The 20944-nt window shown below is 43.4% G+C and overlaps 1 protein-coding gene across 2 annotated transcripts in view; it reads right to left on the reverse strand.

The window, feature by feature from the left end:
- MYLK4 (myosin light chain kinase family member 4) overlaps positions 1-20944 on the reverse strand; it is a 282708-nt gene that overhangs the window by 77491 nt on the left and 184273 nt on the right. For both annotated transcript variants that reach the window (XM_069613527.1, XM_069613526.1), the window contains exons 9-11: positions 19911-19981; positions 8905-9033; positions 1005-1157 (exon numbers count right to left, since the gene is read on the reverse strand). In XM_069613527.1, the coding sequence (XP_069469628.1) occupies positions 1005-1157; positions 8905-9033; positions 19911-19981 (353 nt within the window). The remainder of the gene's footprint in view (positions 1-1004; positions 1158-8904; positions 9034-19910; positions 19982-20944) is intronic.

A 20944-nucleotide genomic window follows, 5' to 3' on the forward strand; every position in this document is an offset into this window, starting at 1 on the left:
TCGGGCACTCGGTCCAGCAGCATTGCCGCCGGATTACGAGTGCCGGAGGGATGGAGGCAATCCCCATTCATGGAGCCGTGTAGTCCTCCATGAGGGGATTTGCCGTCATTGGTGCCGGTAATGAGGGCTTTTTTTGCCGGTAGGGTGCCTGGCTTACCTCCAGCTTTTAGTGTTTGCTGACAAGTAACATTAGTAATGCACATAGTAAAAGGACCTCTGCACAGTGTAGTGAGGAGAAGTCTCTCTACTATGTCTTTTTTACTAATGTTATTTTTCCGCAAGCACTAACTTGTAGACACGTTAGGAATTACAGGCTAAGTAGAGCTCAAGTATTTATCTATTAATGTAAAATGCAACCACAAAGGCCAAAATTATTGTCTTTGAAGATTCTTGTTTTTATTTAATTTTTTTGCTGAGTTGTACTGCAGAGTAATACAAAAAATGTTGGTGACATTTTATAGTTTTGCAAGTCAACTTTCCGTTTCCTGACCTTGTAAAGGCACGTCGCCACTTCATAGAAATTCTCATTTACTTTCATTAGCCGTATAAAGAACAGTTGTGAGTACTTCACCCCATCTATAACACTACATATATCAGACAGCAATAGCCTGCATGGTTAAGTGTTTAGTGGGCCTTCTGTAGCCTGAAGGTCACAGGTTTGAATCCCTGCTGGTGTGTGTTCTCGGAAGCAGCATCAAGAATTGCACAACACCTAACACAACCGCAACCAATGAATCCTTCCGGTGATTGATTAAAAGGGGGCCTTTAAAAGGATAATAACATCAGCTGCCGTTTACAATGCAACAAAACTTTGTAATTTGAGGATAATGGCATACATGTTTTGTTAAAAATGTTGTCATCACATTTAGAGCGCCACTTTGAATGCCCCAAAAATCAGAATAACGACACCATCAACCATTCCCTGGTCGCAACTAAGACCATGTCCCGTGTATCCCCTTTCGCTTCCTTCGCCTATCGCGAAGGCAAGGATGATGCGTCCATACCTCTTGTCTTTAATGAGAAGCTTGGTGATGAAGTCCTTCGCCTCTTCCGATACATCCTGAAATTCTTCGTTCTCAAATCCCCACCGACAGCAGATGATGTTGTTCAGAGTTTCATTGTCGTCCTCGCCCATGAAAGGTGACAATCCACTAAGCCTGTAGTGAGATACATGCAGGAGAGCTTACCAAAATCCACATCATCCAATCACAATTCAGGGAAAGCCCTGTTAGTGTGCCTTTCTGTAATAATGCATCCTCATAAAGAAGTAATGCTATGGGTTAGTCATAAGCGCCGACATGTTATCATGGCTGCTTTAAGGCACTTCGCGAAACAGACCTGAGAAAGTGTGCTCATTTCTTTGAGATTCACTTCAAATGACATTATTTTTCATTACAACATAGTTTAATTGTACTTTTCATTGAATAACTGAGATCTTTGACAACATTGAGCAACTGACAGTATCTTCTGGGCAAATACGAGTCTAGGTGCACTAGGGGAAATATGTTCGTCCACTTTCGTAGCGCAGGCAATCCTCATATGACCGCTTGAATCTAATCATGTCCAAGTCAGCAAATGCTAGATTTGGCAGTAAGAGATGCTTTGAGAAACTGAGTGGCAGGCTCATACATGAGATCTACCACACAGAGCGCAGTGCTTAAAAAGACTACATCCTACAGATAAATATTCTCTCCTTAGTTTCCTTAGTTACAGAACAATTTTTCGATCTCTTAGAAAACTCTCCAGAAAAATAGAGATGTGATATTTTATTTGGGGCACAATTCCCAGGGTACAGCATTTTGTGCTAGTTTACATTGAAATAATGTGTATCTTTTCGAGATGCATGGGTTGCTTTTAGGGACGTGCAGCTCTACTCTTCAGCTGGAAAGAAGGAATTCAGCTGTAGTACTAGAATTATTTAATAGGGCGATTTGAATCGCGTTTAGTAAAATGTTTGTTTTGTTAGTGTTTTCCGATTAAATATATGCCCTCCAGACCCAGTAAATAAACAAACAAAAGTGTCTGCAAATTAATTATTGTGTACCCGTAAAATATACATTTTAAAAAATTGGACTCTTTTTCTCAATATACTGCCTATGTTGGAGACCATCCTCAAGTAGGAGTGGTTGCCGGATGCGCATAGTCTCCAGGTCAGGGACAAGGTCATGAGGGTGGTTGGACACCTTCTGACTGAAGGACATCCAGGAGCAGGCACCGCCAAACCTGAGCAGGTTAAATCCAGGTTGAAGAGCAACCAAAAAGGGAAGGGGACGGACCCCTGAGGGTGTGAATGCAGCTGGCAAAGCATCAACTTGCTTGGGTTGCAAAAAGAGGCCAGTTACAAGGGGTATGGAAGTTTATTAAAAACTCACATTTAAAATCTAAAAATCTGATGAGAACGAAGAGGTTAGAAGCACAGGACCGAGCATGTGAATACTTCGAGAGGGCCAATACCCTGAAGAATGCTAAGGCATTATTGGTTAGGATGACTTAGAGTGTGAAGGAGTATGTCCCCAATGTACCTAGCAACATCTCAAGAGCAGGATGTGAAGATCTCCTTAAAGCACTGTACATAACAAAAGAAGATTTGGTTGGGCTAGCAGCTACCGCAGCTTGACCAAATATATTTTTTTTATTCCAGAAGTTAAAGCACTTGAAGTCAAATTGGAGAACATTAGCTTGCATGGGGGTCAGGAAACAAGTGTGGATAGATTCTCGGGGGATCACTTTTTGATTTTCACAGAAATCTGCACTACCTTTTTGTGTGGCATTTCAATCTGACCGTGAGACTGGGCTTGATCCCAAAATAATGGAAGCTTCCAGTGCTGGTGCCAATATTTAAGAAGGGAAAGAAAGTGGGGAGTTCACCCAATAACCAGTAGCCCATCGCCATCAACATAGCTTGCAAACCCTTTTGTGCCAGGGGATGATCTATTTTGGTATGAAATATGTCAATCTCATGGGAGGGGGGTGCAGACGGTCTTTTCCTTTGTTGATTTAAGTGCAACCTTCGACAAAGAGTCATTTAGGGATCTGTTGTGGTAAGTCTTGCAGAGAGTTGGGGTTGGGCCTGGACTTATTGATCTGCTCAGGGCACTTCACAATGGGACCCAATGAAGGGTGAGATTTGGGAAGAATGGGGAGCTGATGGGCAGGTGCCGGATCAGAAAGGATGTCAGGAAGGGTGCTGTCCTGGCCCCAAACCTCTTCAACATCTTCATTAAGGATGCTGAGGAGTGGTTCATGGCGGCAAGGTCTAATGCACCCAAGATCAGTTCACAGGAGGTTCCAGTACTCCTTTCACCAATAATGTTGTTCTGTTGATGATACAGGGGAGGGGATCATGAAGCTTCTTAGAGCATCTAAAAACTACTCAGAATAAAAAGGTTGATTAATACCAGAAAAACCAAGCTAATTACAGGTGCTCGAGGAGGCTACTGCCCTATCAGGTGTATCTGACCAGGGAGAGGGCTAAAGTGGACCAAGAATTTGCTAACTTAGTGGTGCAGTTCTTTTTGACAGGGTCTTGGATTGTACAAATGACCACCATGATGATCAAGAGTGAGGGTTGAAGTTATAGATTGTTTAGGGTGGTTGCTGCTAGGTCTCTGCTAGCCCCTCCATCCGCATCAGGTTGCAGCAGTGGTGGAAACACTATATGGGAGTGGGCTTTGGGAGAACTAAGAAAATTATACCATTGCGTAATGAAACAGATGATGTCACTGTGTCATAAAAGGTAACACCATGACGTTATAAAAACTGTTTACAGAATGGCAGCACCAATCCTATACGTGGAAACCTGCCGCCTTTTGTGACACAATGACAGCTGGAATCAGTGAGTTAAACCTTTAAACCTTCAGACAGTATGATTTGGATTAGTTTATTTAATTTAATTTCTTTGTTCAGGAATGGGTACAAAAGAGTGACAATTTATTGTTAGACTAAACACCTGGGAAATACTTAAAGAATAAAACGAATAAGCGAACACAGAAAATCATTTTAGAAGATGGAAGACTATACAATTTATGTAAGGTATTTGACAATTACAACTTTGTGCAACAACACATTATTTTTTGAGCCCATGCATTGTGACATGATATTAATATTTCTCTAATAACATTTGACTAGAAGCATGTACAATATTTAAAATTTTCCTGAGATAATAGTTCGGGGGAAACCTGGTCACAGGCTCCTGCGAATAGTTGACAGACAACGCATGTGGATGGCATCAAGCAATCCTTACTTGCAATTTTAAAGGGGGCGTTTTCAAAGCCAATATTAAATTGAATCTTGGCATCCACAGGGTGGTACGGGGCTACAATGTGGGACTGAGCCTACAGCTGGGCATTATGTTACTGATTATAATTAATTACAGTCACTTAAGGATATTAAATAGAATTTGAACAAGAGATATGATTTGCGAATTGAAATTGGAATCGTTTCTGTTTTCCAACTATTTGTTATTTTCTCTTTCTCTCTTTAGAGTTAACACCCACAGGAGGACTGTGGATAAAGAATGGATGTATTGTACATTTGTATTGCTCAAATTTCTATATAATGCTTGGTGCACTTAGGATCAGGCATACCCTGAAAAAGGTTTAACAAATTAGACACAGGAGGACTGTGGATTGAGATAGCACAAATTTCTGCTCTTGTAATGTTTTGTTTATATATTATTTTGGTAGACGAAGGATCATAGTAACCTAGAAAAAGCCCTAAGGGAGGCGAAACATTTACACACGCTCTAAATATGTTATGTTGGTACATGGGTACATGACTTTGAGTATGCTTTTTTGTTACAATGTAGACATATAGTAGTTTGGTTTAAATACAATGTGGACAATTGCTGTGATGTGATTTCTTTTCTTCTCCATTTGGTGTTAGACTTCTTGAATCCAAATAACATTACTTATGTGAAGTCATATTGACTAGCGTAGGGATTAAAATAAATCAATCAGATACAAGGTTATTTATATAACCCTAAATCAAGCACATCTATAGCCTGGAATTTTTTCTTTTATTACATTTGCGGATGTACTATTCCCCAGGAATGTAATCTCAAGACCTGTCAAGATCAATGGAACCAACTAAAGGTTTCTAATAAGAATGTCCCTCCTATGGATGAGTTTGCCAGAACTTCCACAAAAAGTTCAACATGAAAACTAAATATTGGTATTGAGAGCAAAGTATATCTAATCATGACGAAGAAGAGATATCTCCAATTCGCTACTCAGAGCTTTTCGTCCTTGTATGGTTGTTATTATTATTATGATGATGGTATTTATTGAAGGCAGACCTAGCTTCAAGAAGCAATGGAGCACTTTACAAAGGTATAAAACAATACAGATACACGACAGAGCACTTTACAGAGGTATACAACAACACAGATGCATAACAGAGCACTTGTAAATCAGGTTGCTATTTATTTAAGCTCTGTGAAAATGAACTAATCTGATACATGCTATTCCTCAGACTTAACATTCTCCTGGATAATGAATACATTGGAGCTTGGCAGAAAATCCCCAGCAATGCTAGACTTTGAGCCTCATCAGTAGTTTAGCGGTATACCTCGCAGGTAATACAGCCTGCGCAAATAGCGTTATCGCTACTTGGTCTGCCGCTATTAGCGCCAGATCACGATTAGCAGTAAATTCCAATTCCCCAATGGGGTTGGAGGATGCTATTCCCACCGGCAGTAATTGCGACGTTGGTAATAGCGCCGAAAAAGTCTGAAAACCAGCAGAAAGCAGGATTTTTACTTCCAGCAGAAAGCTAGAGGAGGTAAAACTCCAACCTTTCCACCCAACTCATATCAGGGCCAGCACCTAAATGCAGCGGTAATAGCATTACTGCCTCAGTTAAGGGCTACCGCCCAACCCGTGATGAGGCCCTTTGTAGGCTGTGTCACAGTGAAATAGAAATGGCCCGTCACTTATTGACCAACTGTCCACTGCTTGGTGAACATTATTGTAAAGGATATTCTAATCTGGATAGTATGTTAAGCAGTAATATTACTGATCAATTTTGGTCCAACATATACTCAGCAGAATCATTGGTTATAACTGCAGCATCCTTTTATATTTGGAAGATTGCCGGACAACGCATTCATTGTGCATTAGGATTGATATGGCCTTCCTTTTTGTATAATGCTGTTTTATTTATCTGTTATTGTGGATTTTATGTTTATTTTATATTATGTCTCAATCTTGAATATACTATTATATGTATTTACTTTTTTACTATAAATTTAGTGTAAAAGGTTTAATGTTTCAAACCATATGCACTTAAAAAAAAGAATGCTGCTTTGAAATAATGGTGAGATATTATACAGGGTAAACTCTAATCATGTACTGATGTACATTTTAAAACTATTCAAGGTTTCATTGTATTCATTTGATGGTCTGGCCCTCATTAAGAGCATGCCGGTCCATAAAAAAGGGGCGGTAACAACGGTTACCGGCACCTTTTCCAGACCAACATACTCTGAGTCTGCTAGTAGGGGCAGTGAACTACCAGCAGTCCTGACCTGCCGGTAGTTAAATAACCAAAGAACCGGCAACCTTACTAACCGTGCTGGTGCTTCAGGTTCCCATTCCCATGGAGTCCTATGGGACTTGATGGGAATGGGAAACTACCATTCCGACACCGCCCGTAATATCCCAGTTTTACTGGGATATCGGGCAGCAGAAACGGCAAACCGAGGTTGCCAGTACCAACAACCTCATAATGAGGGCCAATGTGTTTCTGAAGGCTTACAGTGCTATACAAAAAACCTATTTACCCAGTAATTACATGAAATCGAACAAAAATAGCAGCAAGTTAGGGTTTGCAGGCCCATTATATTAGTGATAGAGATAGTAAAGAACCTAATCCGTGTTACTAAGTTTATATATTATTGCACAAAACATAGCATATCTACAGAGCATGTCTATACAAAAGCCAAAACTATTAACTTTGTGAATGCTTGGCTTAAGACAGTAAATGGATGAAATGTGATTTTTGCCTACACATTTCGTAGGATTAACTCCCTTGTAGATATCCTCATTGTTTTCAAATAGTCCCAACATTTACCAGCATATTTAATACATCTACAAATGCAGGGAAAAATCCTTTGGAAAGTTTGCAAATAAACACTGCATTTTAGAAAAAAATGATTTTCCTACCTAGAAATGCAGAAGGCATTTTTTCAGTGATTAGTAAAAATGCATTTCAAACTTGATTAATACAGTGTGGAAATGTTTTATATTTGTTCTCCATGGTAGGCTATTATATTCTGGGAAATTTCCCTTGATGACAAATTCTTTGTATTTAGACGCTTTTTTCCTTTAATCGAAAGAAGAAATATATTAAATGAGGGATTGCTCTGTCGGATTAATCACCTCATTGCTCTACTGCGGTGAGTGTTAAGAGATTCCAGAGAAGGTGATTTTGTATTTTTTTTTCTAAAGGCTAGGTAGTTGGTTTTGGTGAAGATGGCTATCGGTAGTGTGTTCCATATTCATCGCCTTTATATCGATATCTGCTTAAATTGCACAGTCAAGTCTACACTCACCAAAACACTTGGCGTATCAGAACAACTATCCTAGGATGATGGGCTCCTTGAATGACCGCAGGTACTGGCTGGTGGCCTCTAATATCCATATACAGGTATTGACAAAAAGATGGTGTGGGCTACCGCGAGTGTCTCAAATTTCTAAGTTGATATTGATAAAGAGAATAACAAATTAATTGAGAGTACACTTTTTTAAATCACAGGTCCTAACAGCAGATGGTGAAAGAAAGGAATGAGTTTTTCAATGGACAACCCTAACAAGGGCGCAGTGAGATCCTAATGTATATCCTGGCAGATACATGTAACAAATATGTTCAAAGTAAAGCAGGAGTTTCAGCACTGGAGAGCAGGCTAGAGGCACAACATTTTAGAGATAATGGAATAAAACAAAAATTGACCAAGTTAATATCAAAATGTTATCGCTGAAGAAGGTTGTTTACGGATGAAGTAATGGTGTACTTATTGCAGGAATTTGGGCCTTATACCACTTATAAGTGACAACACTCCTAGAAGTTGAAGGCAAAGTGTAAAGTCATAGAATCTTTGCTCTCACTTTTGAAACTGGAAAGAAACTTATTGTACACTTTCATGGAAAACTCTTTCATTTAATTCTCAACAATATTGCAAAGATAGATTTTCATAAACTTTGTAAAAATTACTTGACATTATTATACATTTGTCAGTATCAACAAACACTCAGTTCCTCAATACGGAGGAGAATCTTTGAATTCATTTTTTGCGCAACAGTTCTGAACATCAAAACATTTGATCAGATCTTTGAGGAGAGGTACAATCAAATGAGCCATTAGCATTGCTTTGATTTAAAGATTATGCAAGCCTTGCAAGTGTCATCTATTCTCAAACGACCCTCACACATTTGGACAGGGGGTGGGGCACATCACACTTGTTATACAGATCATACCACTGTACCTCACTCATATGGTGACTCTAAATTGGAGCAAAATGTATTCACTAAAATGTGCTAAAGAAGTTCACACCTGCAGCATTTCTTGTTTCTGAATTCTGAGGTAAAATGCAAAGATAAAAGGCTGCAGAGTCGCTGAGCACTATGCAGTGTATCATGGGAAATTATATTTAGCCAATATGTGAGGATATCAAGGCTGGATTTTGAAGGTGTCTTCGCAATTAACAAATGATGTCAAATAGAGCTGAAAACCCAACTATACATCATCAAACAAGGGAGCGTTCGGCAATCCATATTGTTGGTCTTTGTGGTTGGTGCAGAATTGGGTCCAGAAAACATGACTTTTTCATTTGAAGGCCCCTCAAAAGTGAGAGCTAAAATAAAATATATGAAGAACTAATACCAAGCTAATTGGAGAGCTACTTACAGCATATAGGCAATGACACCAATGCTCCACATGTCTGTGGGGAAGGACACAAATTCATAGTTCACAACTTCAGGAGCAAGGAACTCAGGCGTACCAAAATGCACTTTCAGTTTTTCTCTGGGCTTATACCTACGCATTGAAAGAGGAACAAACATCAAATCAATTGACAACTGTCATTGAGAAAAGAACAGATTAAAATAGTTTCATCAAGAACATTACCCCACATTCTTAGGTATCCTAACCTTGATATAACTAGCTCTTGGTTATATTCTTGTTTTAATTATAGCCCTATGATCGGGCTGTTTAAATATGCAAGTGTCTTTGTTTAAATGTAAAAACCAAGAATGTATGATGTAATTATTCTGAAACCCATCAAAGCAATGCAGGGTTCGAAATTGAGGGGGAGTGGGAGATATTAAGCTCCTGCTTATAGCCTAGAAGAACAAGTTACTTCTTACCTGGTAACGTTCTTTCGATGGGATGTTCCTCTGACGTATTCCTTATCTATGATATTTGTATCTCCACCTTTCTGGCCTCGGAAATTTTTTTTCCCAAAAGAGGGCGCTGTGCGTCGACGTCTGTCGAGTAGGTGTTCCTGGACAGCCACCGTATCGACGCCGATATCATCATGCCTATAAATGGCCACGCACAGCGTCCTTTGCTCAGTTCCGTTTTGTAGAGTAAGGTAGTTATTGCATGAATGGTTACTACCCTTGAAGGAGCGTAAACTGCAACCACAAGGGAAATGTTACTGCGGGGATGGATGGGAGGGGCGATAAGGAATACGTCGGAAGAACATCCCATCGAAAGAACGTTACCAGGTAAGAAGTAACTCGTTCTTCAAAGGGATTGTGTCCTCCAACGTATTCCTTATCTATGATAGACTCCCATATGTGATTGGAGTAAGAGATGCCATATTACTCATTAAGAATGAACAGAGTGTAGCACAGCTTTGCCAAATCTAGTCTCTTGACTAGAGGAGGAATCCAGGCTATACAATTTGGTAAAGGTATGTGCGGACGACCATGTGGCAGCCGCACATATGTCTCGAATTGGTACCCCTCTTTGAAGAGCTGAGGAGGCTGCGATACCCCTGGTCGAATGAGCCCTTAGATTTTGTGGGGGCTCTTTCCCTGCCAGTTTGTAGCATTCCAGAATGGCTAAAATTATCCATCTGGAGATGGTTTGTTTGGTTATTGGTACTCCCAACTTATGTCCTGCGTAACCTACAAAGAGTTGGTCTTCTTGTCTAATTTTAGCAAGTCTACTGATATAAAAACTCAAGGCTCGCTTAGGGTCCAGCCTGTGTAGTCTCTCTTCCTCTTTCCCCGGATGGGGAGGAGGATAGAATGAAGGTAAATTAATCTTCTGAGTAATGTGAAATTCAGAAATTACCTTTGGGAGGAAGTTAGGCTTCACCTGTAGAACGACTTTGTGCTTGTGAAAAATTGTATGAGGAGGTTTACAAAATAGGGCTTGTATCTCGCTAACCCTTCTAGCAGATGTTAATGCTACCAATAAAACAGATTTGAGGGTGAGAAACTTCAATGAACAAGAGTGGAGTGGTTCAAAAGGAGCACCCTTTAGGAAGTTTAAAAATAGATTTAAGTCCCATAAGGGAACTTGGAATGGTCTTGGAGGGTAAACATTAGTTAGACCTTTCAGGTATTGTATTACCAATGGAATTTTGAAATACGATGGCTCCCCTGCAGTGCGCTTAAAGATCGATAGCGCTGCGAGATAGCCCTTAATAGTGCCAACTTGAAGGCCTGAATTTGCCAAATAAAGTAAGAAGGATAACACCGCAGGTGTACCACATGAAAAGGGTTCGATATTCTTTTCTCTGCACCAGCTGCAAAATTTATTCCAACGGCAGCGGTATAGAGTTTTAGTTGCTGGCCTTCTGGCAGAAAGCAACACCTCCATGACGTCATCTGGAAGGTCCCAATCCTTATACCTCAACCTTTCAGATACCAAGCGTGAAGGTTGAGGGTCTTGATGGCTGGATGGAGAACCTGACCTCCCTTCTGTGAGAGAAGATCCTCTCTGTACGGTAGACGAATTGGAGGGCAGATGGACATGTCCAGAAGGTCCGGGTACCATGTTCTCCTGGCCCAATCCGGGGCAATTAGGATCATGGTCTTCCGAAACCTTCTGAACCTCCTGATCATTTGAGGAATGACAGGGACCGGAGGAAACGCGTACAGAAGTGGGAACTCCCAGTCCACTACAAACGCGTCTCCTAGAGCTCCTCTCGGGGGAAATTCCCTTGAGCAAAATCTGTCGCACTTCCTGCTGATACTGGTGGCGAACAGATCCACTTGAGGGGTTCCCCAAAGGGCGAAGATATCTTGAAGGAGCTATCTCCCACTCGTGGGAGACTGTGTTCTGCCTGCTCAGAGCGTCCGCTGTCAAGTTCTTCTCTCCGGCTAGATGAATTGCAGATAGAGAGATTCCTTCCTGAATTGCCCAAAACCAGAGCTGCATCGCCTCTCTGCACAGTGGCAGTGACCCTACGCCTCCTCTTTTGTTGAGGTAGTGCATGGCCACTGTATTATCCGTCATTATCAGGACGTTTCTCCCCCGTACAGACGGCAGAAAAGCCTTCAGTGCCAGTCTGATGGCTCTCAGCTCCAACAGGTTGATGTGTAGTCTGGACTCCGATGGAGACCAACGACCGCTGATGGTCAGGTCGTTGGCATGGGCTCCCCACCCCTTGAGTGAGGCGTCTGTGACTACTGTTATCTCCGGCCATGGTTGCCAAAACAGTTCTCCTTTCAAGATGTTCTCTGGAGAGGCCCACCATTGAAGGTCGTGGGCTACCTTGTCCGGAATCCGGAGGAGATCTGTCATCCTCCCTGAGAATTGTGACCACTGAGTCCTCAGTGCCCACTGAAGGGATCTCATTCTCAGGCGAGCCTCCGGCACAAGGGATATGCAGGATGCCATGAGGCCTAGCAACCTCAAAAAGTCGTAGGCTGGGAGACATTGGGCATTTTGAAATCTGGTGACCATCTGCAGAATATCTTGAGCCCTCACCTCTGGTGGCGAGGCTTTTCCCAGGGACGTGTCCAGGACTGCTCCAATGAACTAGAGTCTCTGTGATGGTATCATCTGTGACTTCTTTAAATTGAGGGAGAAGCCCAGCTTGTGAAGGAAGTGGCAGACATAATCTAGTTGGATCCAAGCTTGTTACGAAGAAGCTGCTCTGATCAACCAATCGTCCAGGTAGGGGTAGACGTGAATCCCTTCCCTCCTTAGACTTGCAGCCACAACCGACATTAGCTTGGTGAAGACCCTCGGGGCAGAGGTCAGCCCAAATGGCAGAACTCGAAATTGATAATGAGAGTTGCCAATTGCGAACCTCAGGTACTTCCTGTGCTTGGGATGGATTGGCACATGGAAATAAGCATCCTGAAGGTCCAGAGATACCAACCAGTCCTGAAGCTGGAGGGGCTGAAGGATCTGAGAGAGAGTTACCATCTTGAACTTGTCCTTCCTGAGGAACTTGTTCAATTCTCGTAAGTCCAGGATGGGTCTCAGTCCTCCGTCTTTCTTTGGTATGAGAAAGTAGGGGGAGTACCACCCCTGGTTCTGTCCGCTACAGGTACCGGTTCTATGGCACCTTTCTCTAGCAGGTCTACAATTTCCTGCAAGAGGAGCGGATCGGCACTTTCAGCGAGTTGTTCCCCGGTGGATGGCTCTGAGGGATACGTAGAAAAGGCAGCCAGTAACCTTGCGCAACTGTCTCCAATGCCCAAGCATCTGACGTAATAGCCTGCCATTCCGTCAGATGGTGAGTTAACCTGCCCCCTACAGGTGTCTTGTGATGGGAGATCTCAGAGTGGTTTGGGAGCGGCTGATGCAGTTGCCGAAGGTAAAGCGGCTCCTGCTCCTGCTGATTCGGCTTTCTTTCCTTTACCCCGTCCACCACAGGTAAATTTTCCTTGGCCTCTTTGAGCCGGCCGTCCTCTGCCTCTTCCATATGAGCAATAATAGCGAAAGGACCTTCCTCTCCAAGAGGATGCTGAGGGACGAAAATTAGTTTGGCGAATTGCAGCTCCTAGTGACTTGGCTGCTGCTTTAGATGTTTGCAGTTTTTCCAAACTGTCATCCGCCTTTTTACCAAACAGGGAAGAGCCGTCAAAGGGCATATTTAAAAGCCTGGCCTGTACGTCAGAAGCAAAGCCGGACTTTCTCAACCACGCATGCCTGCGGATTGTGGTACTTGCCGTGCTGATACTGTCTGCAGAATCAATGCCAGTTTGAAGGGACTCACACATTGCATCTTTACCATCTCTGATGATATTTAAAAATGCGTCCCTTTCTTCCCCTTCCTGGAGGCAGTCAGCCGCTGATGAAGCACACTCCCAAAGAGTGTGGCTGAACCTGGCGAGCGTACAAGTCGCATTAATAGATTTTAAAGCCATGCTACAGGCCGAGAAGACTTTCTTAGCCATGGCATCATATTTCTTATCATCCCTATCCTGTGGAGCAGTGGGGTATGCAGATGTACTGCCTGATGAAGTTGCAGCCTGGACCACCAGACTCTCTGGAGTAGGGTGTTTAGATAGGTATTCAGGGTCAGCAGCAGATACCCTATATTTCGTTGACAACTTCTTGTTAACTGCAGGGACAACTTCAGGAGTTTCCCAGTTAGTTAAAATCTTCCTTTGTAAAGCATAATGAAAGGGAACCACAGGATCCTCCTGTGGACCTTTATCCAGAATATCTGTGAGGTCATCCTGTTGAAAAACAGGTGAAGGCGCAGACCAACCCATGAACTCATTAATTCTTGACATTAGGGTTCTATAAGAGGTTTCAGCATGTTCCCCTGGGTCTGGTTTGACAAATTCCACTTCTGGGGAAGTGTCTAGGCCACTTGCTTCCTGTAATGCATCCTGAAGGTCTTTCAACCTTCTTTCCTCAGAGGCAAAAGTCTCTGGTTCAGGTGATGTGGTCCTCTCCAGCCCAAAAGGCCTTTCTTGATCAGAATCTTCCCTTTCTTCATAAATTGAAGTTAAGGGGGGATGCGCTGGCCTGTGAAATGGTATAAAACCCATCTCTAAAGCAGAGGGAGCCATCATCAGTGGCCTTGAAAAGGTCGATGTCGTCGGCGCCGATGTGAAAGTCCTCGAAGGCGCCGACAAAGGCGTTGAGAAAATTGGAAGAGGCCTCGAAGAACTCGAGAGGATTGGAATCCTACTCGAGGATGGCGACGACGTTCTCTACGTCGTGTCGGAGGCTCTCAGTGTAACCGTTGGCTGTGGAGTAGCCGTGGGTTTTTCTTTTATCGGCGTCGATGTCGGCGTCGACGCCGGCGTCGATTCGATCGACGGATGCGTCGAAGAACCCTTCGATAACGGCGTCGATGGCGCCGATCTATGCTTCGAAGGGGCTTTCGACGATGGCGTCGAAGATGCTTTACTTCCCGATGGCTCATGGCGCTTTCGGGTCGACTCTTTCGCCGGGTGCTTCGACTCGCGGCGTTTAGATTTTTTGGGCTTTTCACCTGGGGTATCACCCTCATCTGACTTCGAGGGGGTCGAGGCCGCTTTCTCGAAGACGCTTAGCATCTTTTTTCTGAATTCCTCCTACTCAGCCTGAGAGCTGTATTTTGTGGGGCAATTTACTCTTTCAGTGGAACTAGAAGACGATGACAAAGGAGATCTTGTACGTCTCTTTTTCGAGTGTCTAGACCTCGACGAGTGGTGGGAGTCACTTCGAGACCGAGACCGAGAATGCTTTCGACGGTGAGGAGACGAATGTCTCGACTCTACCGCGGAAACTTTCGAGGAAGTTAAAACTGACTTACCTCTCTCGAGCTTCCCCTTACGCTCCTTCAAGGCTTTCGCCGTCATGGATAGGCATTCCTCACACTCCGAACACTGGTGTTCGATTTCCAGACACCACAAACAGATCCTGTGAGGATCCGTCAACGACATTTTCTTCCCACAGTCTCGGCATTTTTTGAAACCGGACCGAGGAGTCGTCGGGTCGGAGGAGGAAGCCATCGAGTACGAGTCGGTTTTCTCGAGGAAATATGAATATATTTCGACTGACGAACTGAGCAACGGTATTCCGAGGCACACGAAGCGCGGAAAAACAGAACTGAGCAACGGACGCTGCGCGTGGCCATTTATAGGCATGATGACGTCGGCGTCGATACGGTGGCTGTCGAGGAACACCTACTCGACGGACGTCGACGCACATCGCCCTCTACTGGGAAAAAATGTTTCCGAGGCCAGCAAGCTGTAGATACAAAGGAATACGTCGGGGGACACAATCCCTTCGAAGAGCCTGGTTAGCTTAAAACCAGCAGTTACCAGGAGCTACTTCTGGATCCCCATGCCAACTGATGCCCAACGAGCACAACTATGTGAATTTAACTCTGTACATTTGGGACAATCTATAAATAAAAATTAGGTCAAATCTATATGGCATTTAAAGCATAAGGGGACATAAATAATGGATACAATGTATATGTTTGCAGACCACTACCCCTACAGGTCAAGATAGGGCACTCATGGAATTCAAACTGTTCCCCAATAGCACACTTTAAGAAGCAAATAATTCTCTGCTTAACACCGAATTTTCACAGAATACCTTTACATTTCAGTCCATTCATTGTTATCATACTTGTTTGGCATTAACGTATGCTTTTAAAAATATAAAGATCAGGTGATGATGTCTTTTACAGATGATTGAGGCAATCCCTTTGTTGGGGTGCCTTTACAACAAGCATTGGGTATGGACGGATAGTGCAGTAGGTGATGCAGGGGCAGTATAATGGCATATGCAGAGCACAGTGACAAGGAAATAGACATACATATGATATACATGAATGGCCTAGAAGCATAATCTGTACAGGATTACATGCATATTTACAATGATGTGTGGCATTATCGAGAGAGTCAGGGAGGGGAGAGAGGGGCAAGGAGACAAACCTTCACCAGATGGCAAGTACAGTTTGAGTCAGGCATGATAACTTGCATGGTAATGAATGGTTGCTGCTAAATGCACCATAAAATTCAAATCTTTTAGCAAATCGCTTTGCAACTGCCTTTGTATTGTTTTTGTATTTTTGTATTTATTAGGCTTATATAGCGCTTTATACCAAAGCGCTGCACATTAACAACAACAGGATACATTTAATATAACAATAACAGTAACAAGAAGCAAATTACAATTTTGATTCAGTCAACAAAACAGCATGTTGAGCAATTTGACAGAGGGAAGGGGAGAGAAGTGGAGCAGAGCTAGGAGGGAGAGGAGAGGGGTAGCAGGAGGAGGAGGCAGGAAGGGGTGAGGGCGGGGATGTCAAATATGCCATCATTTAAACATGTGAGTTCCAAAAAGGGTCCCTAGTCAAGAGAAAACTGTAATGAATAATAGGCTTTGTGGGAGCAGCAGTGAGACCCACAATCTAATGTTGAGCATGGACCAAGACTCTTGTTCTTACTCACTCTTGTTCTATCGCTGAGTTCCAATTTCAGCCAGTGTACAGACCACCTGGACATTAAGGAAGGGCTGGATTTCTTTTGCAAAATAACCATATACATATTAGTAAACACACGCTTATGAGCATCACTTATAGAGTAAACCTCCCTGCCCCTTTCAAACTTGAGCCGGACCACCTGAAGTTTTGGAAGCAGCTCAAGGCATTCCTTTTCGCCTCTTCTCTCTCTCTCTATCTCTCTCTCTCTCTCTCTTTCTCTCTCTCTCTCTCTCTCTCTCTCTCTCTCTCCCCTTCTGACCTACCTGGCTACCACGCTGACTGGTAGCCTGGCTAGCCTGAGAGTCTCGCTGGGTACCAGGCTCCTCTACGACCAGTCGCCCCTGCACTGCCTCCGAGCCTAACGTGCACTTAGGGGCTGTAACTGTAACCCTACAGTCCCTTGCCTCCTTCCATTTACCCACAGCCGCATTGACCTGACTGCACTTACTCAGAAAAATGCTGCTCTGATTGCACTTCCCCTTTCCCTTTCCCTGGCACTTCCCCTTTCTCCCCCCACCCCCAGCACTTTGTGTTATCGCACTTGCAAAATCTGAATGACACAAGACCTAGTACGATCGTTTGTTTTGTCCTCCCTCTGTCTTCCCTCTCTTGTATTGCCGCGCCTAGAAACACTTGTGTACAGGAGCCTTATAAATGACTTATCATATCATTATATATAATTTCAGGATTAATATATGGGACTTAGCAATTGGTCCTGTATATACTTTTGCTATTAACACAAGGCTATGGAATTGGAAATCTAAAGGACAGTGATGCATGATTTCTCTCTGTAGAAATAAGCCATGAAAAGCAAAGCATAGACAGTGTGAGCTATGGTGATATGATATATGATATGATATGATAAGGCATTTATCTGGCTCTTGGAGCCCCTAGACTCTCGACTCTAAGGATCTGCTCTGTCAGCTGCACTAGCTCCCCATTAGGAGCGGGAACAAGTTTAAGACTTTGTGCTCAGTACACCCCGCCATTCACAACTCTGGTGCTTAGTTTCCAGGTTCAAAACAGACTCTTTATGAGACCACGAGAAAATGTTGTTCCTCTTCTCAAACCGTGCTATGTATTCCAAGGTTCCGTAGGGCTCGCACAGGGCAAAGATAATTTTCGGTGCAGGCTCCCACCCTGTGGAATTCTCTGCCGACGCACCTGCGTGACATCTCCGAGTATCTTCAGTTTTGCAAGGGCCTGAAAACACATCTATTTTGAATCTGCCTCGGATCAGTCCTCTACTTATCGTTATTAGCGCCTAGATGCCTTCTGGCCTTAGCTCGCGCTCCACCAATATCAGTGTTAGGGAGAATTTTCATTTCATGGCTAATTTCCCTTACCTAGTGAGTCCCTCAGCAGCTTTGCTGGATCTCTGGAGTTATTTCCTTCCACTTGGTTAGAGTGTGAGCTTTTCACCACTCTTACTTGTGTTTTGCTATGTGTTTTTACCTGTTTTTGTGATTGTGGACTCTGCAGTACACCACTTCAGTAGCCCCCATCTTTTGTGTGTCACACAGCACCTTCTGTGCAGTGACACAAGGTTGTCGGTCAGACTTTCCACCGACTCCATTTCCGAGGCTGACTACTGTCCCCCAGAAAAGGGTAAAGTTACCATCAACTTTACTTAGTCAAACTAACCACAGATCCGGTACACCCCATATTACATGGAGTACTGGAAGGGTTGACTCTTAGCCCTTTTTAACTGTACCTCGTAGAGCATTGTTTCTCTCTTTTTAACATTTAGACATGGCTGGTGGCAGTGGTATCCATCCTAATTTTCTACCGCAGTTATCTTATATAACTGTGGTAATGTTGTAGGCTATTGTGTTAGCCTCGAACTTAAACCCGCTTGACCAAATACTTTTTCTTTTGGCTCCGGTGCGGTTTATTCGCCATTTCTTTTTGTTAAAATCCTTCTTGTGTTTTACTTTGTGCGGCAAACCAGGTTTGCCTTCTTTGTTCACTGTCTTTTGACGGGCGTCTGCCAAGAAGCCCTCCTCAAGGCACCTGGGTGTCTAGGTGGGCTGAATGTGAGGGAGGGGTGTAGTCACCTCCTGCACAGGGTATCCTAGGAAACCCAAGTCGCACTTTTTCATGATTGGCTGAGGTGGTTGTCCAGGCTGGACAACCCCACTGCTGTGTGATTGACAGCCAGGCTGTGTGAATGGGGGATTTTCGGATAAAAGGCAGGTCTCTTGGGCTGGAAGTCAGAGAGTTGCCACTGGAACTACAAGGAACCGAAGAGAAGCAGAGGAGAGGTTGACTGCTGCAACTATCCCGTACCGGTGAAGCCATGCTGCAGCCCTGAGCTATCTACCCTTCAACGACTAAGAGGAGATTTAGTCTGGAGACTTCTTCCCTTGAGACTGGTGGGGATAACCAGCTCGTCTTCTTCAGCCAGAGGTCACCTTCATGGTCGAAATCGCTGCACACTGCTGTAGTGGTCTGGATAGCCACCTGAAGAGCCTCTCCTTTTTTTAAGGAGCGCACCTTTTATTCATTGTCGCTGCTGCCGGCCTCATCCCTGTGTGGTGTAGACCCCCTTCATCGTCCTTCTTCGTGCCGAAGCCAGGAATTGTGGGTCTACAGGAAACTACCAGGAACAACTGCCGTGGCACCAGCTTCTTCTTTGAAAAGGTACTGTGTTCTGCTTGAGGAATTTTGGGTGAAATCCCTATTTCTCGCTTATAAGGCTTGTCTTTATTTTTCCCTCCTTCTTATAACTTTTGCTTCCGAACATTTGACAATATCTAAAGTACTTTTGGCAACTTTAAATCGCGAGCTATCCGACGTGTGATCCACGACACAGGAACCCGGTTCCACTTGACACTGGCTCCGGCACCTTGACTCTTGTATTTCTGTCTATGAGTGTTCTTTGATTCTGTCTGCCTACCTCACATATTGCCTGTGATTTTTGCCCCCAACCCTCTCTGGGTATCTCAGGTGCTAAGTGTGTTTTTGCCCCGGTAGCATTTCTTGCTGGGGATACGTGTTTATTTAGTAGACCGAACTGTCAAAAAGTGATCGCAATTGTATTCACGGTAACGTGTATTGTTTCGTAACACTGGTTCCCTTAAACACAGGGTACTTACCTTGATTCATACCGTACAAAGTGAATTGCTCAGTTGTAGTATATTTAACGTGTGGTTTTAAATTTAATAGAAGTGTTTTGTTAATAACAAATGGTTTCAAAATAAACGTACTTATATTTTTTACCTGAAACCTTGAGTCAGTGTTTGCTTGAGCCACTGTAATTGTGTCCCTTTGTGTAATCTCTGCTACTGCTCATATACTCTTGAGATAAGCCTGGCTGCTCCGCTACTGCTACCCCTATAGCATAGTAGTACAGGCTTGAACCAAAGGTAAAACTTGTATTGCCACATGTGGTCTTAATTGTGTGTAGTGGTCCCTAAAGGCACTGCACAGGATTCTGCCTAACAATCATTACATCACAGTGTTCCTCACTAGAAATGCAAACATTTAGAGAACGACTAAAACCTACCTTCGTGCCAACCCAAAGTCAATGATCTTTATTTGATTAGTTGCTCGATTCACGCACAGGATATTCTCAGGCTGCAGACAGAGAAAGAGGGGGAGGGGGGTTGAGGATCAATTCGTTGGTGTTCGGTCAGAGATATACAATATAAAGAAACAGACGATTAGGTGGACTGCTTTGCTAAGAGGCATGCTCCTCCTGCTTGTCCCTCAAACAAACATTCATTCCAGTATCTCGACGGATAAATCAAAAGATGTATTTAAAAAAAAAAGTATTTGATATTTGTAAAGGTTACATGTCTTTCCATTGAAAAATGTTCCATCTACACATTTTCAATCGAATCTTTTCCAACGAAAATGTTTTCAATGGATGCATTTTTTGGGGGGTGGGAGGGTGCTCCCTTCCAACTCCCCGTTTTGAACCCTTAAAAACCCACCGCAAACAAAATGAACCCATTACCCCACATAAATATGCATTCGATGAACATATTTTTTTGGGGAAAAAATTCAATGGAAAAAGTTTCCATGGGTTAAGTTTCGATGGAAAGACTGCACACCATTTGTAAAGGGCCACACATATCAAGTTTGCAGTTTGCCCAGCTAAAGATATTAAAAATGGCTGACAGTCAAGCGGGTAGGTAGGGCAGTAAGAACACAAAGAAAAACAGGTAGAGTGGTAGACAGAAAGCTAGACTGATGGACCTACACGTATGCAGCTACATATGGACAGGTAGGTGGGCAGATGGACAGGCGAATGGTCCGATGAATGGCTGGATGCGTGGCAAGTGGGATGGCTAGATGCATGGACAATTAATGGATACAATGGTAGATTGATGGGCAAACAGACGACCAGAATGACGGCTAGACCGAAGGGTAGGCTTGCCAATGGACAGAGTTATATAGAGCGTCCCTAAGGCGGGAGCATTGACACAGAGGCTATCCATTGGCAATGAACAAAGATTTGCGTTCCAATGAATGGCTCTAGGTCCACAAGAGTAGTGACTGCAGAGCATACCGGGTCTGCCTTCATTCATGTCTCGG

The sequence above is a fragment of the Ambystoma mexicanum genome, chromosome 5p (genome assembly GCF_040938575.1).
Source record: "Ambystoma mexicanum isolate Mex_15411 chromosome 5p, UKY_AmexF1_1, whole genome shotgun sequence".
Classification (NCBI taxonomy): Eukaryota; Metazoa; Chordata; class Amphibia; order Caudata; family Ambystomatidae; genus Ambystoma; species Ambystoma mexicanum.